The sequence below is a fragment of the Phaseolus vulgaris genome, chromosome 8, assembly GCF_051622355.1.
Source record: "Phaseolus vulgaris cultivar YP4 chromosome 8, ASM5162235v1, whole genome shotgun sequence".
NCBI classification, from domain to species: domain Eukaryota; kingdom Viridiplantae; phylum Streptophyta; class Magnoliopsida; order Fabales; family Fabaceae; genus Phaseolus; species Phaseolus vulgaris.
This window is the reverse complement of record NC_143505.1, coordinates 57,444,053-57,466,025: the sequence shown is the minus strand read 5'-3', so window position 1 is coordinate 57,466,025 and position 21,973 is coordinate 57,444,053. Positions and strand designations below refer to the sequence as shown.

The 21,973-nt window shown below is 25.8% G+C and overlaps 1 protein-coding gene across 1 annotated transcript; it reads left to right on the top strand.

Annotated features, from left to right (window-relative positions):
* Positions 1 to 2,264: 2,264 nt before the first annotated feature.
* Positions 2,265 to 3,347, top strand: LOC137825343 (uncharacterized). Its single transcript, XM_068631015.2, has one exon. It carries the CDS (start codon positions 2,427 to 2,429, stop codon positions 3,270 to 3,272), a length of 846 nt encoding a protein of 281 aa, XP_068487116.1. The 5' UTR covers positions 2,265 to 2,426; the 3' UTR covers positions 3,273 to 3,347.
* The last annotated feature ends 18,626 nt before the right edge of the window (positions 3,348 to 21,973 follow it).

Here is a 21,973-nt window from a genome sequence, read left to right as displayed (position 1 = left end):
TTCTACAATTTTGTAGTTAAAATTTACTATATAAATTTATTGTGATGTTTTTTGTTGGAGATCTGACATCAACTAGAGATGAAAACATTTCATTGTATATAAGTGGGTGCAAACCTCAATCTCATGAGCCGATTTTATGAGGTTGAGTTAGGTTTAAAGTCCGCTGTATTTGTAGGTCTTTGTTTCCGGTCTGGAATCTTATCTTTGACCTATAGTGCATTATCTGTCGGTTTCCCAGTTGGCAGGATACTAGGAAACTTGGTGTTGGGGTTTTGTATAAGGGTTGAGACAGCCCTGAAGTGTTTCATTTTTTTATTTATTTATTCTTTGTTAATAAAAAAAAGGTTTAAAGTCGCTTCGTAATATGATTTTTGAGTCTATCATAGCAAGTATTTGTTGGACTTATCAGACCATCCGCTATCAGACTGTTATTGGACCATCTATCATATGTTATCCCACCGATTACATTTTATTTAGATATAATAGACCGTTTGATTTAGTTCTTAGTTTTGAACCTTTTATTCATTAAACTTACCAACCAATACACCAAATTTTACATAAAATAATTTCATTTCTTCTCTACTAAAAATATAAATTGGTATCCTGCAATTTTTCTTAATAATTTTAGCATGTTTTCATTAATTTTTATTCAAACACTTTTAAAATCATCCCTAGATGAAAGGTGTGTTTGAAAGGAGTGAAAAAAAAAAGGAGAAAGTAAAAAATATAATTTTTAAATACTCCTAACTTTGAAGTCTAGCTTAACGTGACAAGGGAGGGAAAACCTATAAGATTATGAGCTAGCTAGGGACACATGCAAAAGATTTGTGTCTTAGATTATCAAATCTTTGACTCTTAGTTAAGCTATAAAATTTTATAATACAAAGAAAACACTTTAACCTTTGAAAATCAACACTTTGAAATGCAGTTTTTTTTTATTTGTCAGCTATATGAACTAATTTAATTTGGTAGTTTTCTTGTTTTTTCCCCAGTATTCTAGAAAATAAATATAAAAAAAGCCTCTTTTCTAAGGAAAAAACTCTGCCAGGTAATAGAAATTTAAATTTAATCCTTTAATTAGAAGAGAAAAATATATAAATTCTGGTAGGTAATTCTTTTTAACATTTTAAGACATCAATTTGCTCGGAGTGGTAAAATGTTACAGGGGCCTATCCTATAGGTTAGGGTGCTGGTTCAGTCTTATAAATGACCTATTCTTACTGTCAGTTTCAATCCATTATTTGATTATTATATTATAAAAATTATAATTCTGTATATCATATTATATCTACTTTTTTTATTTCTTGCTCATGTATGCATAACATTGGCATTAGTTAACACCTATCTATCTACCACAAACCCTCTAACACGGACACTGATACGATATGAAGATATGTATAACGGACACTGATACGATATGAAGATATGTATAATCTCTAAAATGTAAGATACGGAGATACGGATTTATATATTATATAATTATAAATTATATAGATTGACAATAAATATTTATGTGCATAAAAATGTTTTTCATGATTGGTTCAAAAGAATTCGTTTCTTATTTTTATAATCATAATAAAAATTTATACAATAAATTTGAGTTTTTAGAAAATTAATGTATTTGTCTTTTCAAAAAATTTGTTAGACCCGTATTAGAATTGTTAGTAATACAACAAATATTTTTTGAATTGGGCACTTAACCGATAAATATCCTACAAGTATCGTTATATGTGTCTGAAACAGACACGTCATGTCATTTAAGAGGAGTGTTCGAGTTTCTTATTTCAACACTATTACCACATCATGTAGGTTGATGGAAGCTTCTAGGATCCACTTCAGTATCATCACCGGTGTCTCCTTCATCCCTGTGAAACACAAAGAGACCCATTTTGGGTATATTTTGATATTCTATTTTGTCTTTACAGTTTATCTGTAAATTATATTTTATCTTTATAACCATATTCTTCAAATTACTCATATTTCAAACTTTATCTTATAAATTACTTAGTAATATATACTATTTAACTGTCATTAACTTAGAAAAAACTGGATAGAAACTAAAAAATGTCTCGTAACAATAGCATTTACATTAAAATGTTGAATTTGAATTTTATAAATGAAAAAGCTTACGAAAATGATTAGTCAATTTTTTTTTAAAAATAGTCATAAATAAAATCATTGAAAAAAAAAGAGCAGTGCTAGAAAAGCTAAAGAGATTCAGAACCTCTACAGCTAGTCCTTTTCTTTTGGGTCATAGAGTCCTTAGTTGCTTTCAATTATCTTTGGAGGGACATGCACACTTTAACATCTGTGTAGTTCACTTCACTCCTTTGCTATTTTCATGGCTTAATTCTTCCCTTTAGAACCTAGCCATTATCATATTTTTCTCAGCTTCAATTCAGCACTTGTTCTTTGCATGTGATATCATGGGGTCTCACTATCAGTACTGGATGCATGTGAGGAGAGAACAAATCATGAATTCACAGCCACATAAAGCACCAATTATTGGAGATGTCAGGAAGAACAATTGGGAAGAAAGGGCTTTTGCTGAAGACGCAACTAGGAGGAGTCTTGGTTGGAGCATGTGGCCTCCAAGATCTTACTCTTGCACCTTTTGTAAGAGAGAGTTCAGGTCTGCTCAAGCACTTGGGGGTCACATGAATATCCACAGAAGGGACAGGGCTAGGCTCAAACAAAACCTCAGAGCTCATCACAATTATGAACCCTTTTCTCATCATTACCATCACCAAAATGATGTCACCATCAAATCCTCATTAGGTAATAATCATCATTTTTCTGCACCACTGATCTCCACCCAGTTAAATTGTGGTCTTACTCATCCTCATAACTACTCTAGCCAAGCAACTACAATTTCAACAACCAGATCACTCTCATGTATATCCACACAACAAAACTGTGTTATCTTGGGACAAATGGGGTCTCCTAAATCAGAACAAGAAAGGGTGGTCAAAGCAAAGGAGTACAGTTTTAAAGCCTTGGGATGCAGTGATTTTGTTGAAACAAGTTTGTCTGTGGGTCTGACTTCTATGTTTGGCCAAAATTCATCACCAATCGTTCCTTGTTGGGACACACCCAAAATCAGTTGCAAGAGACTAAAAAATACCATTTCTTCTCTTCCTCTTTTCCTCAGACCATGTTCAAAGGACGAAGGCCTGGCTTTTCAACCTCTGGAAATCTCACTTGGACTTCATCATGGAATCGAAGACTTGGATCTTGAACTCAGGCTAGGGAAACAGCACAAAGTTAAGTAGTTACTTGTTAATTTATAGAACAAAAACACAAGTTTTGAAGTTAATTATATTTCAAGTCTCGGTGTTGCTTTGTAACCCTTCCCCTAGCCACTTCTTTCGATCCTCCATTTTTTGTTGCTAGAAGAACAAAGAGGCAAGAGGACCTTCTCTTTGCTTCAATGATAACGTTTACTTCCTTCAAATGTTTAATTCTATGACCTCTTGTTATTGCATGTTACTTATCTTTCTTTTTCTTTTTTCCTTCATCAATGTACAGTGTTTTTTTATTTGTTAGTCTGAGATCAGTGTGCTGTTCAATGAAGGTAAACTGATAAATGAGGAAGATACTAAATTTCAAGAACATATGAACTTGAACTCCAAATTATACGTCAATGTGGTTTATGTGAAGGGAGAAGAAAAACAAGATGAACAATATTACAGAACTTTTTGATAAATTATAGTTGCTTTTATCACTTATCTTATATTTTTATAAATTGATTTCCTTTTATACTTGTATTGTTTTAAAATTGGACAAGTTTGTTGCGCAACTATAATTTCCCACAAATCAAAAGGAATTAAAAAAAAACAAAAATTGGAATTATTAATGTTATTTATTATTATCTTATTTTGTTGTCTCTGGTGCACACAATAGTTTACAGTTTAGGCGTACAAATTGTATGCAAAAAGAAAGCTGCAAGTTTGAACAGAAATGGGAAAGGAGAAATTAAGTGTAAGGTATTGAAGTGGTGAAAGAAACTGACAATAACTGACAATTAGAAGTCATTTCATGTACATAAATTCCACATAACTAACAGTAGTGGTAACCCTCATAAAATCTCTACAAAATAATCAATAATTGATAACTCATGTCTATCTATGAGATGGAAACATCGATACTGAAATATTTGAGGTAATTCTTCTCAAATTTATTAAATCTACAAGTTGAGTTGTTTGATATAGAAATTTGTAAGAGACTTTCTAAGTCAATAAAAAAACAGTATAAGAGTAGAAAGAATATTAGATTGTGTACTTATAAATTTTTGGATTTTCAATAAAAACGTTAAAATAAATAAAATAAAAAATTAGTAACATACATTATGTTTATTTATCGTGTGTGTGAAGCTATGAAACTTGGACACTCCTCTTAAATGGTGTGCTGGTGTCGGATACTCGTAACGGAAACCGAAACTCATATAACACTTGTCGAACACGTATCCGTGAAGTGTCCAATTCAAAAGTATTTGTTGGATGTCTGATAATTCTAGTACGCTTCTGACACAATTTTAAAAAGGAAAAATATATTAATTTTCTAAAAACGCAAATTTATTGTATAAATGTTTATTATGATTATAAAAATAAGAAACAAATCATTTTGAACTAGTCATGAAAAATATCTTTCTGCTCCAAAAAATAATCAGGGACATACTTGTGCATATAAATCTTTATTGTCAATTTATATAATTCATAATTATATAATATACAGATTCGTGTCTCCGTAACCTATATTTTAGAGATTATACGTATCTTCGTGTCCGTGTACGACAATAACCGTGTGAGTCTGTGATGCAGAGGCGTGAACACATGTAACTATTTATTTTTCTACTTTATTCGTATCTATTCACTTTCAATCAAAACACCTGAACATTGGCATTGTTAATTAATAAATAATAATGAATTAGAATCTTAATTCACCTCATCACAACCCATATAGTTTCCATGACTCTTCAGTCCACTTTTTCTTCCTAACGCGTCCAAAAACTCAACTAACCACACGGATTCAAATTGAATATATTGTTGTACAAGATAATTAATGTTGTAAAAATCACAAGTGACAAAGATCACATCATAGGCCTTGTTAACATGTCTTTGTTTTTTCTCATGGAAGTATTATCCACATGTTGGCCTCAGCTGTTAAACTTTTTGCATGGTAGAGGGAAAACAGGGTACAGAGGAAATAATAAACAGAAAGATAATGAAAAAAGAGAGTTATATTTATGTTTTTTCACCATGATTTATAATCATATTTTTGAACTTTTACATATTCTATTACCATTATCGTGTTAATTATAATTTTTCACAGGAATTAAGCAGGTAGACCTGGGAGGCTAAAAATGTGCGTATTTGGCATAGGTTTTAGAAGATGGAGAGTGTTGTAATTATAGTAACTCAAAAACAGTGGTAGCCACCTTATTATGACACAGACACGGCGACGTCACAGTCTCTGCTTTTCATTTCAACTTCTTCTCTCAATGGAAACTTCATCCATACTTTGACTTTGTGCAGGCTATGCTGTTTTATTTAATTCTTAGATCTGCGAACAGAAACAACAACGTCAGAGAAAGAGAGAGAGGCATCGATGTATACGTTACCAGGGGAATTCACCTTCTTCTACCTAGCTTCACATGCATTCTCATTGCAGATTGGTTCATGCACTAATGATCAAAACACACCAAAGGAGAGGGTTAGAGCATTTTTGTTATATATGATCATTACAATCATTAGACCTAGAGATTTTGTTATATAATATATGATAAAAGAGTGAGATATCTTCGTTAATGGTGGATTAAGAGGTGTGTACTGAAGTTGATCGGTCGAACGTTCACCTAGACTCTGTCAGTATTACAGATCATTTGATCGCTCACTTGTGTATCACAAAGGCTTTTAGGTAGCGCGTGATCGACCGATCCATAGCGACGAGTCATGGGTTGACCAAGTCAGTACGGTTAACTTATAATTAAAAATTACTTAGCACAATCCTAAACACAAACTAATTTCCTAATCCGGTCAACCAACAAAGACTCATTAAAATAATATAAATAATACAGATTCTAAGAATCAAGTACGTTGTTATCTACCGAATTTACGAGCAAGTGCGAGACGAGACAAATAAAGAAAAAAAGTAGTAAAAGATGAAGATTGAAGGTTGAAGTAACCGACCGACGGGCACATTAAACAATCGTTCTCGGCACCCTAATACCTGAACGAGAACAAGGTGTAATATACCATGCATTTTAGCTACAGAAAATCCTTATTTCTCTCTCACTTGTTTGCAGTCTCCCCTCAAATTTGTAAAACATTCAACAGTTAAAGGAAATGACCTTTTGCGTTATGAATAGAACACATCTAGCATCTTCTCCTTCTATACTATTACTCTGTCGTTACACATTCTGACTTGTTGGACTAACATATTCTGGTTTGAATTTTAAAAAATATTTATATAACAATATGACAAAATATGAAAAATTTGTGTAATGGTATCAAACTACTTAAAGAATTCTATTAAAAAATAACTTTAAATATAATTTATACTCACAGATTCATTTATTAGAAAGTGTAGTTTGTTCTCAATTATATATCATATAATCTTATCTGTAATATATGTGAAATAATTTTGAATAATTTAAATTGATTTTTAAATTTAATCTATATTTACTGTAGTAAATGTTTTATAAACCTGATTTTAAATCATGCAGTCTGTGTTAGGTTTACTGTTGGAATGGAGATGGTACTGTTTTAACAAGTTGTTTATAGATTTTTGATGTTTTTGGCTTAAGGAGAGTGTAATAGTAGTATTAATGTGGTTGCAGAGCAGGTTCAGAGTGTAGAGAAGAACTGACAAATGCAGAGACGTAGCACGTGTGTCTATATATTAGGACTCTTTTGACAGTGAAAACAACTAAACAGACATATGAATATATAACCAATAGCATTGGTTCTTGAACAAACTTCCACAAATGACACCTAAAGCTATTATAATTATAACACTTTCTTTATATCACATCTTATTTTTTAATTTCACTCTTTCATATTATTTTTAAGATTTTTCTTCAAGTTTTGTTTTAGTTGTAAGATTTTATGAAACTTACATTTTTTGTAATTTTATTTGTAATCTAATATTTTTAACTTACAACACTAGTTCAATTATATTTAAACATATATTTTTATTTTTAAAATTTAGGATCTTATAGTCAACATATTACATAGCATATTTTAATGAAGGTTTATGATAAAATGTAAATGTTAAATTCAAACTACCTAATTATATATATATATATATATAAAATTCCATTGTTTTTTTTCATCTATAATAAACTAATTATATTAAATAAAATGTGACAATTAAAGAATGTTTCAACTCATATAAAAAAAAGAGGTTAGATGTCTTCAAGTCAGAACTCATTACAACCTAACAACATATCATCTCAAAACCTTATATACATGTTTTGTAATCTGAAAATGAAATGACTTAAACATAAAAACCTAACTAAAAGTCCAAAACATCACATAATGATACAACAACTAATAAAAAAGACCAAAACCAACTAATAAAAAAGACCAAAACCACAAGTTGTTTAGAGTACTTAGTTTTCTTAATAGTTTAACAAAGTCTAGGAAGCATTACACTTCAATCTGCTCTCTGTTCGAGATATGCACCACAACAAATACATAGTTGCAAAAGTGCAACAATTAAAAGTCCAAAAGTGCTGACAACATTAAACTTGTGACCACACCAACAGAATCCAAAAACATGTTTGTGTTGAAAGCCAACATGCAAAAGAAACTATTATTTTTGTACATTAAAAATAAATAAGAATAAAAAATAATGATTTTAGATTTTGAAATATATATTTAAAGTAAGTTATAAATATTAAAATTATATCTGGTAATTTTTAAAGACTAAAAAAACTAACAACTTTTTAACTTTTAAAAGATGAAATACAAAATGAAATTTAAAAAACAAGACATATTCATTTTATTGTATAAAATTATATTTAAATCATGAATGATGATATTTTCACATGTATAAAAAAAATATGTGAAGTTTGTTGTAAGATAGTTGATTTTTTTTATTTTAGGGTTGTCAGTATTATTTTTATTAAACCATTTTTATTCATACTTTTATCAGTCAAAGTGGAAACGAACACCACGCCTATTGAACTTTCCCTACATCCACCTGCTGTTATTCCTAATCTATAACCAGGACTCTCAATGCTTTTTTTCTCTCTAAAATAATTATATATATATAAATAAATGGATTGTATTAGACAAAAGTGGCCTGAAATATTTTGTTAGGAAAAGGTACAAGAAGGGCTATTTATCTATTTGGATAAAAAAAATTAAAAAATCTAAAAATATAAATTTTTAAATTACGTAGTAGTGAAAACTAAAAAATAATAATAGAATTTATATAAAATGATATTTATAAAATTATATATATACTAATTTTAACTTGTGAACATAAATTTAGTTTCTCTCAAAGTGTAAACAAAACTGGTAGAAAACAACAGTAGATAAATAACTCGAAAGATTAAGAAAAAAACTATTCGGGTTGGAAATATATTAGTAAGAAGGAAAAAGGCCTTTTATAATTGTTAGTTTTACCTAAATATTTAGAGAGAAAGGGATGGTGAGAGAATAATTATATGAGTGTTAAGGTAATAATATTTTATTCATTATACTTATTTATTAGTATATTTGTATAATTTTATATGTATATATATTTTACTTATTTTCTTTAATTCTTAACGTGTGTATATATATATATATATATGAAAAATAGTAAGAGAAACAACATAAATAAATTTTAAATTCTAAAAAAAGAAACCATATTTTTATAACATAGTATTTTTTCAATTATAGGAAAATTCTGTTTTAATCATATATGTATTATGTTTAAAATATGACTATAAAAATAAATCAATGACAATATATATATATATATATATAAAATGAAAAGATGAAGTAAGTAATTCGGAAAAAAAAATCTAAAATAAAATGACATAAGTTAAAAAAAATACTAATGTTTTCAATAGATAATAATAATAATAATAATAATAATAATAATAAATATTTACAACGACTTATTTGTTGTTTAAAATATAGGTAATTATTTTATTTAAAATATTATTAATTTTAATATGATATAAAATAGTATGAAAATGTATAATATATATTAATCCTATTAATTCATTTAAACCAATTCATATCAAAATATACACAGTAATAAGTACGCAAGCAAAATATAATAATGCATATTTATAAATTAAAGTAATAAAATAAATTTAACTTCATTAACATAATAAAAAAATATTCTATTATCAGGTGATTTTCCATTCTCAATTTCTTTTATTTTTTATATTAATATTTAATTTTATTTTATTATTATAAATATTGTGTTATTTTTTATTTTTTCTAAAATATTTTGTATACGTGCGCGATTCTGAATTGAAAAGAGAGGTAGAGGGGATATTTCAATTATTTCTTTTTAAAAAAAAACTAATATACTGTTTGTAAATGTAGAGTAATTTGTCAAAAATGAAACAGTTGATTAAACATGAAACTGTTTATTAGACGTAGAAACATTCTTACTAAGTGAAATAATTTTCTTTTCATATCTTCATTTCTTTTAAAAATTATACTTTTTATCTCATCTTATTATTTAATTTAATTGATATTTTTTATTTAATTTTTAATATTAGACATAACTATATATAAATAATAAAAATAAAAAAGCAGATGCACATGGCGCAATAGTATATATAATGAGAATAAATTTTTAGAAAATTTTAATTTAAATGTACTATAAATTTGAATAAAATATATCATAATTATAACTTTCCAAATAAAAAGTATGTAATTATGCTATCAATTAGATTGTTCAAAATAACTAAAAATATATCATATATAAATACATTATTTTATTCACGTGGTAATTGATTATGGTAATTATAAAATATATTTCAAAAAATTTAACAAAATAATTGCTTTATAATTTAAAGTAAAAATTAATATAAGATAATGATTTAATTAATCCAGATAATTTTGGTAATTATTTGTTTTTATGAAAAGAAATAAACAAGTTCAGTCACATTTAAAAAAAATTTAAAAAAAATTGATTGATAATTTGTTTATATAACAATTTTGTTACTATAATGTAATAATGTAACATATGTTGTGATGATTTTATTTCTCATTTAAAATATTATAATGTAATTGGGAACAAAATCAAGTATGGAACAATAATAATCTTTCCTCTCATAATGATTATTGAATTATATGCATGTATTACACTGATTTTCTCTTCACTTCTTTTTTGTGAAATTAATATATAAATAAAGTGAATATGCAACCTTTTTTCATCACATCAAACTCTTTCATAAACATTTTTCTACATTTTTTTCAAAATTAACTCTTCCAACAAAATGATGTGGACAAAGTCACTCATCAAGAGTATTTGCATTCTTTTTTTGTTCTCAACAACAATCTTTGCAGCTACCGACCTGGTTAATGAGCATCATCGTAGACTTCTTCAAGATTATGGTGATGTTCCTGAGGAAGATCATCATTCTCATATATCTAATATTTTCAAAAGTTTTACACTTCTTAATTACATTACATTTGTATTTGTTGTCATTATCATCTTATTGTTGGTCTACTTTTGTTTATTTCGCTCCAAAAAGAATGAATCTTCCCCACAACCACAACCACATCAAAATACAAGTGTAGACAATCAATAAATATATTTAGGATCATTAAGTTATTATTTTTGCTATGATTTATCTTATTCATTAGGGTAGTTTTCTAATTATTTGATCATGATGGTGTAACACTCATTGTTACTAAAGAAATAATATTTTCAGTTCTTTTTTATCAATCCAAAATCTTGGATGTATGTGCTCTTCCTTTTTGTCTATAAATTTATTAAGAAGATGAAACGGTTTTTAATTGATTTGCAAACTTGAATATGGTGTTTGATCAATTTTGTACTTTTGTCTTTATTTTTTTATGTTGTGTATTTTTCTGTTTACTTATAGGTTCTTTTTAATTTTACGCGGGTGATTTGTAAATTGTAATTTAAATATAGTAATTTCATTCTGAATTTCAAAGCATTTATTTTACGTTTTCCATTGTTACATCGATTATCATATATAAAAAGTAATTAATGTAGAAAAATTGATAAAAAAGTAATAACACAAAATTTATAGAAAAAGAAATTACATCACATAAAATATAAATCTGAAAATATAAAAGAGAAATAATAATAATTTTGAATGTACACAAGATTGTAAAAAATAAACAATAACAATTGTGGATATTTTTTTTTTGAATCTAAAAGTTTGAATCTATTAATTTAGTAAAAAAATTCTAAGTGGTTTTCAAGTTACCAAACAATTCTCCATATTAGAATATCATAATAATATTTTTGTATTTTTATAAAATATATGGATTGATTTTATTAAGTTTAAAATTATAGTACGTTCATCAAATTGACAATTTTAACAAAATAAAATATATTTTAATCTATTAAAATAGATTAATAGATGATATACAAATAAATTTTTGATATGATTTTTATTTTATGTTTTCCATTTTTGCTTCGGTTATATATTGTATATATAAAAAACACAATTAATGTAGAAATTTGATAAAAAAAATGAATAACTCAAAATTTATAGAAAAAGAAATAAAAGCACATAAAAAATAAATCAAAAATTATGAAAGAAAAATAATAATAATTTCTAAATGTACTTGTAAAATCTAAATAACAATAATTATCTTTATCTGAGTCTAAGAGTTTTAATTTTAATCTATTGATTTAGTAAAAAACTTTTAAAAGTGTTTTTACGTTAACCAAACAATTCTCTGTATTAGAATAATATTTTTTATTTATACTTCTATATCTATATATAAGAAGATTCTCCTGCTCTCAATTATTTTTTTATTTTATTTTTATTTAAATATTTGATTTTATTTCATCATTATGGGCATTGCATTATTTTTATTTTTTCTAAAACATTTGTATACATGGATAGGCGGTTTTGAATTGAAAGAGAGATGAATGAGATTTTTTGGATATTTCAGTCATTTCATATTTTTTAAATATTTACTAAATAACTAATTATTCTTATAATTAATTGAAAACTGCTTTTTTAAAAAAAAATATATATACTGTCATGTCATCGTAAAAAGTAATTATCAATTTTAAATTTTAAAGGTGGAGTAGTTTATCAAACGTGGAATAAATAAAAATATGGAACAGTTTATTAGGCGTGTTTCACGTTCTTACGACATGGAACAATTTTTTTTTTCATGTATCCATCTCTCTTAAGAATTATAGTTTTTTTTATCTCTTCTTATTATTTGGTTTAGTTCACATCTTTTATTTAATTTTTAATATTAAACATAATTATATATAAATGATAAAAAAAAAAGTACGAATACAAAAACGTTATTTTTGTTTAATTGACATCTTTTATTTAATTTTTATTATTAAACATAACTATATATAATTGATAAAAATAAAAACCAGATGCATAATGACAATAACACGACATTTCAGTCATTTCATTATTTGTTTAAACATTTAATAAATAACTAATTATTCTTATAATTAATTGGAAACTGTTTTTATTTTTTATTTTTAAAACTAATATTCTATTATTTTGTAAAAAACAGTTACCAATTTTAAATTTATTTTGAATGTTGAGCAGTTTATTAAACGTTTTGTATGACGTGAAACTTTTTTTTTCATATCTTCAGCTCTCTTAAAAATCATAGTTGTTATTCATTCTTATAATTTGGTTTCTTATTCTTTATTTGCAAAAACTGAATGAATGACAGTCGCGGTTTCTTCACCGATGACTCAATTTGTGACTGTGACCTCCTTCAACCGTATTTGGCGGACGACCATTTTCGAATGTGTACGAGGAACAAAACAACTTATTCTTATTCATTCCAAATACATCCTTCTTCACGGATCACATATTCTTCTCATCACAAATGTCACGTCGAAGCTTCTCCAAATTAGCCAATAGAATTTTGAGTCTATGATTTCTAATGCAATCTTTCTCGCACACGAGGCAGGGGAGAGGTTCACTGCATTACAGAAGATTGAGTCTTTGTAACTTGAATGCAATGATAACCCGTTGTTTGCTCAAACTTTCTTCCTGACAAGTTTGCTTTTTATATCTCTTTATCAAATTGATCATTCTTTCATTTCTTTTATTTATTCGTTCCATTAAATTGAGAATTATTAATAAATATACAATATTGAATCGTTTTTATTGTTATAGTAATATTATGACTTTGGAAATGGTAATGATAAAAATAAAAAATGTGGACACACATACATGAACGTTAATCTTGATAAAAACAAATTGATTGATTTTATTAAGTTTTAAAAGTATAGTATATATTTAAAATTGGCAATTTTAATAAATTACAGCATGTTTTAATCCATTAAAATAAAATAGATTAATAGATTAACATTCAATATAGTAAGAACATTTTAAAATATTAAATATTATTTTTATATAGTTCTTAGTTATATAACAAAATAACGTAAAAAAGTCATTTTATGTTAACTTGTCTTAAAAATATTTTATCCACCTATTATTGATCCAATAATTAATATTAAAAATATATTTGTTTGTGATGAATTTTATAATGAGTATATAATTTGTGTCAAACTTTTTTTTCTTATTATGATTTCCAACAAATAAATATATTGTTTCTAAAAATATTGGTGTAAAAATAGTTACATTATGGTTTTTAATTAACTAGTAATGGAATAAAAAATTCGTCACAAAATAAACAAAAGATAATATTTTTTTTTGTAATGAATAAAATATTTGTTGCACACGGAGTGTCACAGAATATAAATATGGTTTAAGTAATAACATATATGTGGTTTAAGGTAGAGAAGTCACAAAGAGTTATAAATAGTTTTGTGTTGTTACTTAATGTGTGACACAATTGTAGCTTTAAGCTTCTAAGTTTACTTCAAACAAACTCATTTAATGACATTATTTTAAGTGAAAACAAACATAAATTCTCTTTGAACAAGATTATTTAAAGTGTCATTATTCGCACATAAGCATCTACAAGTTCATTATAAGCAAAATTAATCAAAACAATCATTAACTCACTCTTTAGTGAGAATATTTTTAATTGAGAAAAATGGTTTTAATTTCAAATAGAACTTTGCAACTTTTTATATTTTTGTTTGTGTTCTTACTTTCATATCTAGCTTTTAAATTTTCAAATATGTAGTTTTTTTTGTCATTCTGATTTGTTAAGTAGTTTGATAATTTAAAACACAATTCTGGTTGTTATTAATATAATCTTGTTATTTTACCCAGTGAAATAAGTTACACTAGTAGAGATGCAACTTTTTTTGAGTTATGTTCTTAGTTAAGTTTATTTGAATAAACTAAATGAAAAAAATATTAAAGGAAGTATTAAAGAATTTTTTTACTAAAGTTACAATCTCATGTTATGTTATTGTTGGTTTAAGTAAAATTAAGTTTAAATTTTCTAAGGTGTAACTCATTTCAAAATTATACAAGAAAAGAAAAAAAGAGTAAAACTCCTTTTATTTTTTTATAGATTATAAAATAACCTGAATTGAAATATTTTTTGTGATTGGTTTTTGGTGTTGCATGAACGTAGTAGGTGCATTTGGCTTTGAATGTCTTGAAGTTGTTTTTTTTCTGGGCCAAGTGATTGAACATTGCATTAATGGGCTTAGATGGTGTTCCTATTAATAATGTGGGCCATAAATAATAAAATGACACAATAAGCACTTCAATAAAAGAAAAATAAATAACGAAAGAAGGGTATATCTCGGAAATTGCAGTGAAGTGTTGCCCATACATACATCACACCAAACCAAACTTTATACCATTCTGGAATTCAAAAACCACTGTCTATGCAATAAAAGCACGTTTGGGTTTTGTTTTGCATATTATTTTTAAAATATATATTTTTAATCATATTTTAATATAAATATAGTCTTTGTCAATTTTTTTATTTTTATTTTTACAACTCATAATCTTATTTAAGATATTTTTTATCATGTTTTGAATATTTTTACTATGATTCATTGTAGATAAAACAAAAACAAAAAATTTAAATAAGTAATTTAAGAATCCAACAAAATCTTTTTATGTCGAGAGTTTTAAAGCATAAAATTTTAAGTAGATGAGTATGGATGGATTTAACTTATCAATTATTGGCATGCACTTCTTTTACTCCTTTTGTTTTTTTTATTTACAAAATTTATACAATATTAATTATTTTTTAATTATAATCTTAGGTGTTCTTTAATATTTAAATCATTTAAATATATTTATAGGGAGGGTTGAGAAAGAAATAAAATATTAAAAACTCAATATTATAGAATCAGTTTATAAGGTAAGGTTACACACACTTATATATTATAAAATGTTTTTATCTCTAGGTATGATCTCCAATACACTCTTCAAATTAAGATATTCAACTGCGTGAGACTATATATTTATAGGTGATCCAACAATAAATAACATGATAAGCTCAACAAACTCTTAGTGTCAGCGAACATTAATGTAATTTAACCTTATAAAACTGATTTATGATATGAGATTTATATTCACAAATAGACTATTGTAAACTATTTCTTTATAATAATAAAAAATTATTATATTTATTAATTAAAAAAACTTTTTGGAAAAAGAGTTAAAAAGAGCGGAGAGCACATTTCAATATTAGGATAATATTTGGTGAATTATCAAATTATATTTATACTTCTATTTTTTTTACCATTATGATGAACTCTCTTAAGTGTAATGTTTTTTTAAACTTAAAAAAATATATTGTAATATAAAAAAATTTAATTTTTAAAAATAAATTGGAGATTTTTATATATATTTTTATTAACTTCAGAAATTTTCAAAAAAAATCAGTGCAATTTACTATTTATATTTTCTTTGGTATTTACCTTTCGAGTCTTTGCAAACTTTACTTTTCGAGTAATCTACAAAACTTTTATTAAATTGATATTGAAATCCTTTTTATCATATATATTGATTCTTGTTTCTCAAGTCAAATTTATATAAGAATTTTATTTTTAATATCTGTATACATATTATTTCTATGAATATTATCTATTTTATGAATAGTATAATTTTAATACTTTATCAATATATTTTTTATTTATACATTAAAGGATTTTAATTTTCATAGTGCATTATGGACACGGTGACAACCTAATTTTACATTAGACTGAGTCTTTTATGTAAATATTTCTATTTTACATCATATCATAACACAATTTAACGTAAAGTTATAATAAAAAATAAATTTAGAAAGTATAAAATTTATGTCGGAAAGTGCATCATCCAACATAAGTTTTATATTTTCTGTTATTAAAGTTTTGTATTCAAATAAAAATATGAAATAAATAAATAATTAAACATTTCAATTAAAAAAATTTATACAAAATTATGTTTTTTAATCTAAATTTTTTATAAATAATAAAATAAAACTATATTGTCTATGTTGGAGAATAGAAGTAGTTCAATGTTTTCTCGCTTTTAGATTTTATTGTGGGAGAACGAATTTGATCATTAAGTATATGAAATATTTCACTCATATGATTATGTTGTCATGATAAAGGTAAAAAGTTATTGTATGTTTAGATATGTTATCTTTGTCTAGGAGGCTAAAATGAGAAAAAAAGTGACAAAGTTAATTTTATACATATTGAAAATAAAATAATTAGTATATACAACATTTGTAGCAAGTTCAAGTCTCTAGTTTCTTGGCTCTGCACCAAATTTTGAAAATGCTTCATCAATATTTTTCCATTGTGAAGAATCAGTTGGATATCAAAGAACATTGTCATATTTTCTTCCATTTGCATGTCATGTCACGGTCTTTGCATCGTCTTTAATAACAAACAATAATTTAAACATAGATATTATTGATAAGTACCAAAATACCTTAGTAGGGAGACCCTCTATTTCTTACTCACCACTACTTCTATCAACTTTCTTTTTAAATAGTGATAATTCACTTCAATGCAACAAACTCATCTTTGTACAATACACAATCATTTGGCCATGTATGTAACTTTTTGTACTCTAAATTGGACATAATATCTTCTTCATCTCATAGTTACTATTGATAACATGTTTTATTCTAGAAGTATCTCCTTCAACAAGTCTAGCATTTCGGTGAAATTTATATTAGTTCATCCATTTCTTACTTTTAAACTAAACAATTTTAAAGTTGTTGACATGTGTAAAGTTAGTGCATGTTAGGCACACTTGTTGTTCTAAATCAGACTTTAAAGAATCATACACATGAGCTCTTACAAAATTTTCTTCACTAACATCATGTTATCATGTCTTCTAAATTATTGTTCATCCCTTATTCATAATTTTCTGTTGTTCCTAACATAATATGATTGTGTAATAGTTCTTTATATCAAGTCCATATTGTACAACTTTCACTATACAGAAGAACACATGGTCACATATTTTCACCAAATCCTAATGTACTTTGATTTAGACAACAAACGCAAACGCAAGGATAATAATATGTCTCATTGATAAGTTGTCCATTTTGGTGAGGAAACTGCTAGAAATCATCAACTCCATTTTCATACTTTTCATTAACATGATGTGCATTCATCCAACTTTGCTTTATTACTACGTATGTTACAAAATACATCATCATCAACCGTGCAATATGAAATTATCAGTTTTTCTAATTAAAGGTGAGGTCCTACATTTGGATTTTTTTTCTTCATCCTAATTTTAACACGTACAAACATAATCTATAATATAAATTTGATAAATAATTTTGTTGCATTCCGTATTAATCTTTGAAATACACGAAATACGAAATGAAAGTGGTGACAAATCACCACAATTAAGTATGCACTTGGAGTAAAACACAAAATGGTTTGAACCGAAATTTTATCAAACTTAAGCATATACTTACAATGTGTATGTATTAACAAATTATAAAAAATATTTTTCTCAAACTACCTAATTGAACAATTCAATATTTAATACAAATGATTAATGTTTAACCATTTGCACTTAATCTCAATAGGAAACTAAGGTTCGCTCAATGTGTGCATCAATAATACTTAATGTAAATAAAGTTAGTATAATTGAAACATACAACATCACCTAAACATATTACAATACAACTTACTTCTATGATCAATTTAAACTTTCCATATAATTTTCCTAAAATATATAATATAAATTACCTCTAATTTGATCTGTAAAATTATAGAGAAACTAGTGACGTTATAATTAAGTCACTTAGAGGGACTAAAATAATTAATTAGTTCCTATAATTTTTTCTATTCATAAGTTTTTAATTTCAATTTTAAAAATTTAATAAAAATTTATATATACTAATAAATAAAATTTAATAATTAATTTCAATATTTAAAATTATAAATTTATATATCCAAATAACATAACACGATTTCAATATGAAGTAACCAACAACAATTCAATTCAAGGAAGACATTCATGCATTGACGTGATTAAGATCCTCATTAACAAACACAATATCAATTTAAAAAATAAATGAAAAGTTTAGACCATTAAAATCAATGAAAAATGAAAATTCAATCCAATCGGGTGTCCAAAACTAATCACATAGGAGCCAAGAAGGCAAGTGAGTCAACCAATATTAAAGCCTCTACAATCTCACTGCAACTGCTATCGGAGTGAAAATAAAATAAAAGATAGAAGATACAAGAGTATTGTTTCACGAGAGAATAAGTGAAAAATTAGAGAGGTTCACCTCATGAATATAAAAAAAAATTTACACCATACCATACATAATCCAACATAAAATTATCATACGATACATAACCCAACAATTCAATTCAATATGAAGTAACTAACAATAACAATTCAATTCAAGGAAGACATTCATGCATTGACATGACTCAGGTCCTCATTAACAAACACAATATCAATTTAAAAAATAAATGAAAAATGAAAACTCAATCCAATCTCCAAAACCAATCACATAGAAACCAAGAAGGCAAGTGAGTCAACCAATATTGAAGCCTCTACAATCTCACTGCAACTACTATTGGAGTGAAAATAAAATAAAATAAAAGATACAAGAGTATTGTTGCACGACAGAATAATTGAAAAATTAGAGATTTATTCACGTCATGAATATATAAATAGTTTTACATCATACCATAGATAATCCAACATAAAATTCAAAAATATTCTTTTAAAATGTCCCCCTTTCATTTAAATACTTTCCACATTACTTTACTATCTTGTTAAAATTGATATTTTAATTTGCTTAGTAGATTAAATTCTTTAAATTGATTTTTGTGTTTAATTTTTTTTATTGATTTTAGTTTCATAAATTTTAAAACTTCCAAAAGATTTATTATCATTTACTTCTCTAACAAGCTTATCAATAACTCACAACCCACATCACCACAATAATAATTTCCCAAACTTTTGAAAATTATGAAAACTGATTTATTTTTTAACGACTAAAACTATTTTAACCATATTCATACAAACTAAAAACATAGCAAGTGAAAAAAGAAACCACCTACCTAAATATGGTACTTTAATACTTGGTAGGAAAAAATATCATCTTACATAAAAGAACATTTCATATATATATATAAATATATTGAGTAAAGGCTATACCACTTTGCCACACTTATATGACTCATCATGCGATAAAACTATGTTCGCTAACAACCAGGAATAATAAAATATGTGGCCTTTGACGGTTCCACTTATAAAAATGAATGAGTTCAAACACATTATTTTAAAACATTATATATTCACATTCTTTATAATATCATATCATATATTTATTGTTTATTGAAGAGAGTGCAGAGTTTATCAAATGAATCTATGGATCACAACTGTATACATATTCTCCACCTTGATTGGAGGACAAGCTGACATCTGTGACACGTGTCATACATCTAACGATCATGTTCAATAAACATTTTTTTTTATTTTGCGTAATTTTTCAAATAGACGGCACAAACTGACATTAATTTGCAAATTCTAAAAGCACCCAAGGAGATGTTAATACTAAAAATATGCATAATATATGTATAAAGTGATAGAAATATAATGAACTTATTATATTTCATGTGATAAAGAGGTAAAAATAAGAAAAATGTATCTTTTGTGAAAAAATTATAAATAAAAAACCCTATATAGTGAATGAAAGAAGAAATATAATAGAAATTTACCTTATAAAATAGTAAAAGATTAATAAATATTTTAAAACATAAATAAAAAAAAGTTACAAGAAATATCAAAAGTTTAAAAAAGTTATGTACTGAACACTACTAATAAAATCAAACATTGTTTTGTGTAGAAAAACAAAAAAAAAGTTGAATTAGAGGGTTAAATATAATCTTAAAAATATTTTTCTTTATAATATTGCTAAGAAATACATATAGAAATGTGTATTTGTAAATGTATTGTACACTACTACCGTACTTATATGGAATGCTTTTTTTATTAATTTGTTGGTCGGTTTGTATAAGTTTCTTTTCGAGTTGTCCACACTCATAAATTGTTTTTTAATTAAAATATCTTAAGTTATTTAATAACATGTACTATTATCTGTAGTCTTTAATGTAAAAAACAAATGGTGATATTTATTTTATGCTGATTTGGAAATATATTAAATATTAATTAATATTTTCATAGTTTTTAGTTACCTGTGAAGGTGTGAGAGGAGAGGTAGAAGGAATGCAGCTAAGCATTGGACACGCGTCCTCTTAATAATTTGAGGAAGTTAAGGTATTGGTGCAAGCGGCAATCATGTTTCACATGCAATCCTACACGTGTTATCATTTTCATTCATTCTTACAACCTTTTCATCCAACAATTGGAAGCAACACCAACCCACGTATCACACATTCACCACCTTTAACTCCTCAACTTTTTACACCAATTTCAACAAAATTTTATCATTTTCATCATTTTAATATCATGCTTAATTCTCTCAATCAAAATCCATTAATCATTCACTTTTTTATATAATGAAAAGAAAGATAATTTTTATTTTTTTCCCACGTTTTATTTTGTTTTATTCTCTTCCAATATGTTTTTCTCTTCAACAAACAAAAACAAAAACCAAAAAATAAAAAATAAAAATAAGGAACATAAATGTCTCATTGATAAGAACATTACGCAAAAAAACTGATTTTCAAAAACTTAATAATAAAAATTCGGTAGATTTTTTTTGTACATTTTTTAAGATGTTTTTAAAACTACAAAAGTCTTGTTAAAAATAAAATAATCGTAACATCTTATAATTTTACTTATATATATTAGTATATGTAGCTGTAATGTAATTTTTCTAGAAAATCATGTAATGGTTACAAACTTTATATTTTTTCTTTTATATCTCCTTTTTAAAAATTAATATATGTTCAATGCATAATAATAAAATTATTAAAAATATATCAAATTAAGAGCTTAAGGTGATAAGGTGTCTGCTAGTTACAAATAATAGATTTATAAAAAAAATAAAGATATTTTGATGTGTTGAAAAGAGGAATAAATACATTTTATATTTTAATTTTCAATTCATAACTTATTTACCAATGTTCTGTAAAAAAATATCAATAGTTTTAGAGGGGCATTAATGCTTATGAGATGAGACTGGTACTTTTAAAACAAAAGTTATGACTGAAAATGTAGAGAGATATTTTGTATTTGTATCATAATGAAAAGGAAATTGAATTAAAAGAGAAAAGAAAAAGCATGAATAAAAGAATGGAGGGTTTGGTGAGAGGCGTGAACGATGGGAGATGAGAATCAGAGAAGAATCTCATACTGTAGGATGTGGCCACGTGGTAGCAGCATCAGGGGTGACACCTAAAAGAGAGAAAAAAAACTCGAAGGAGAGAAGATTTGAGC

Bases quoted from the DNA above. Each gene is read 5' to 3' on its own strand.
- LOC137825343 (XM_068631015.2), top strand. From the start codon at position 2,427: ATGGGGTCTCACTATCAGTACTGGATGCATGTGAGGAGAGAACAAATC.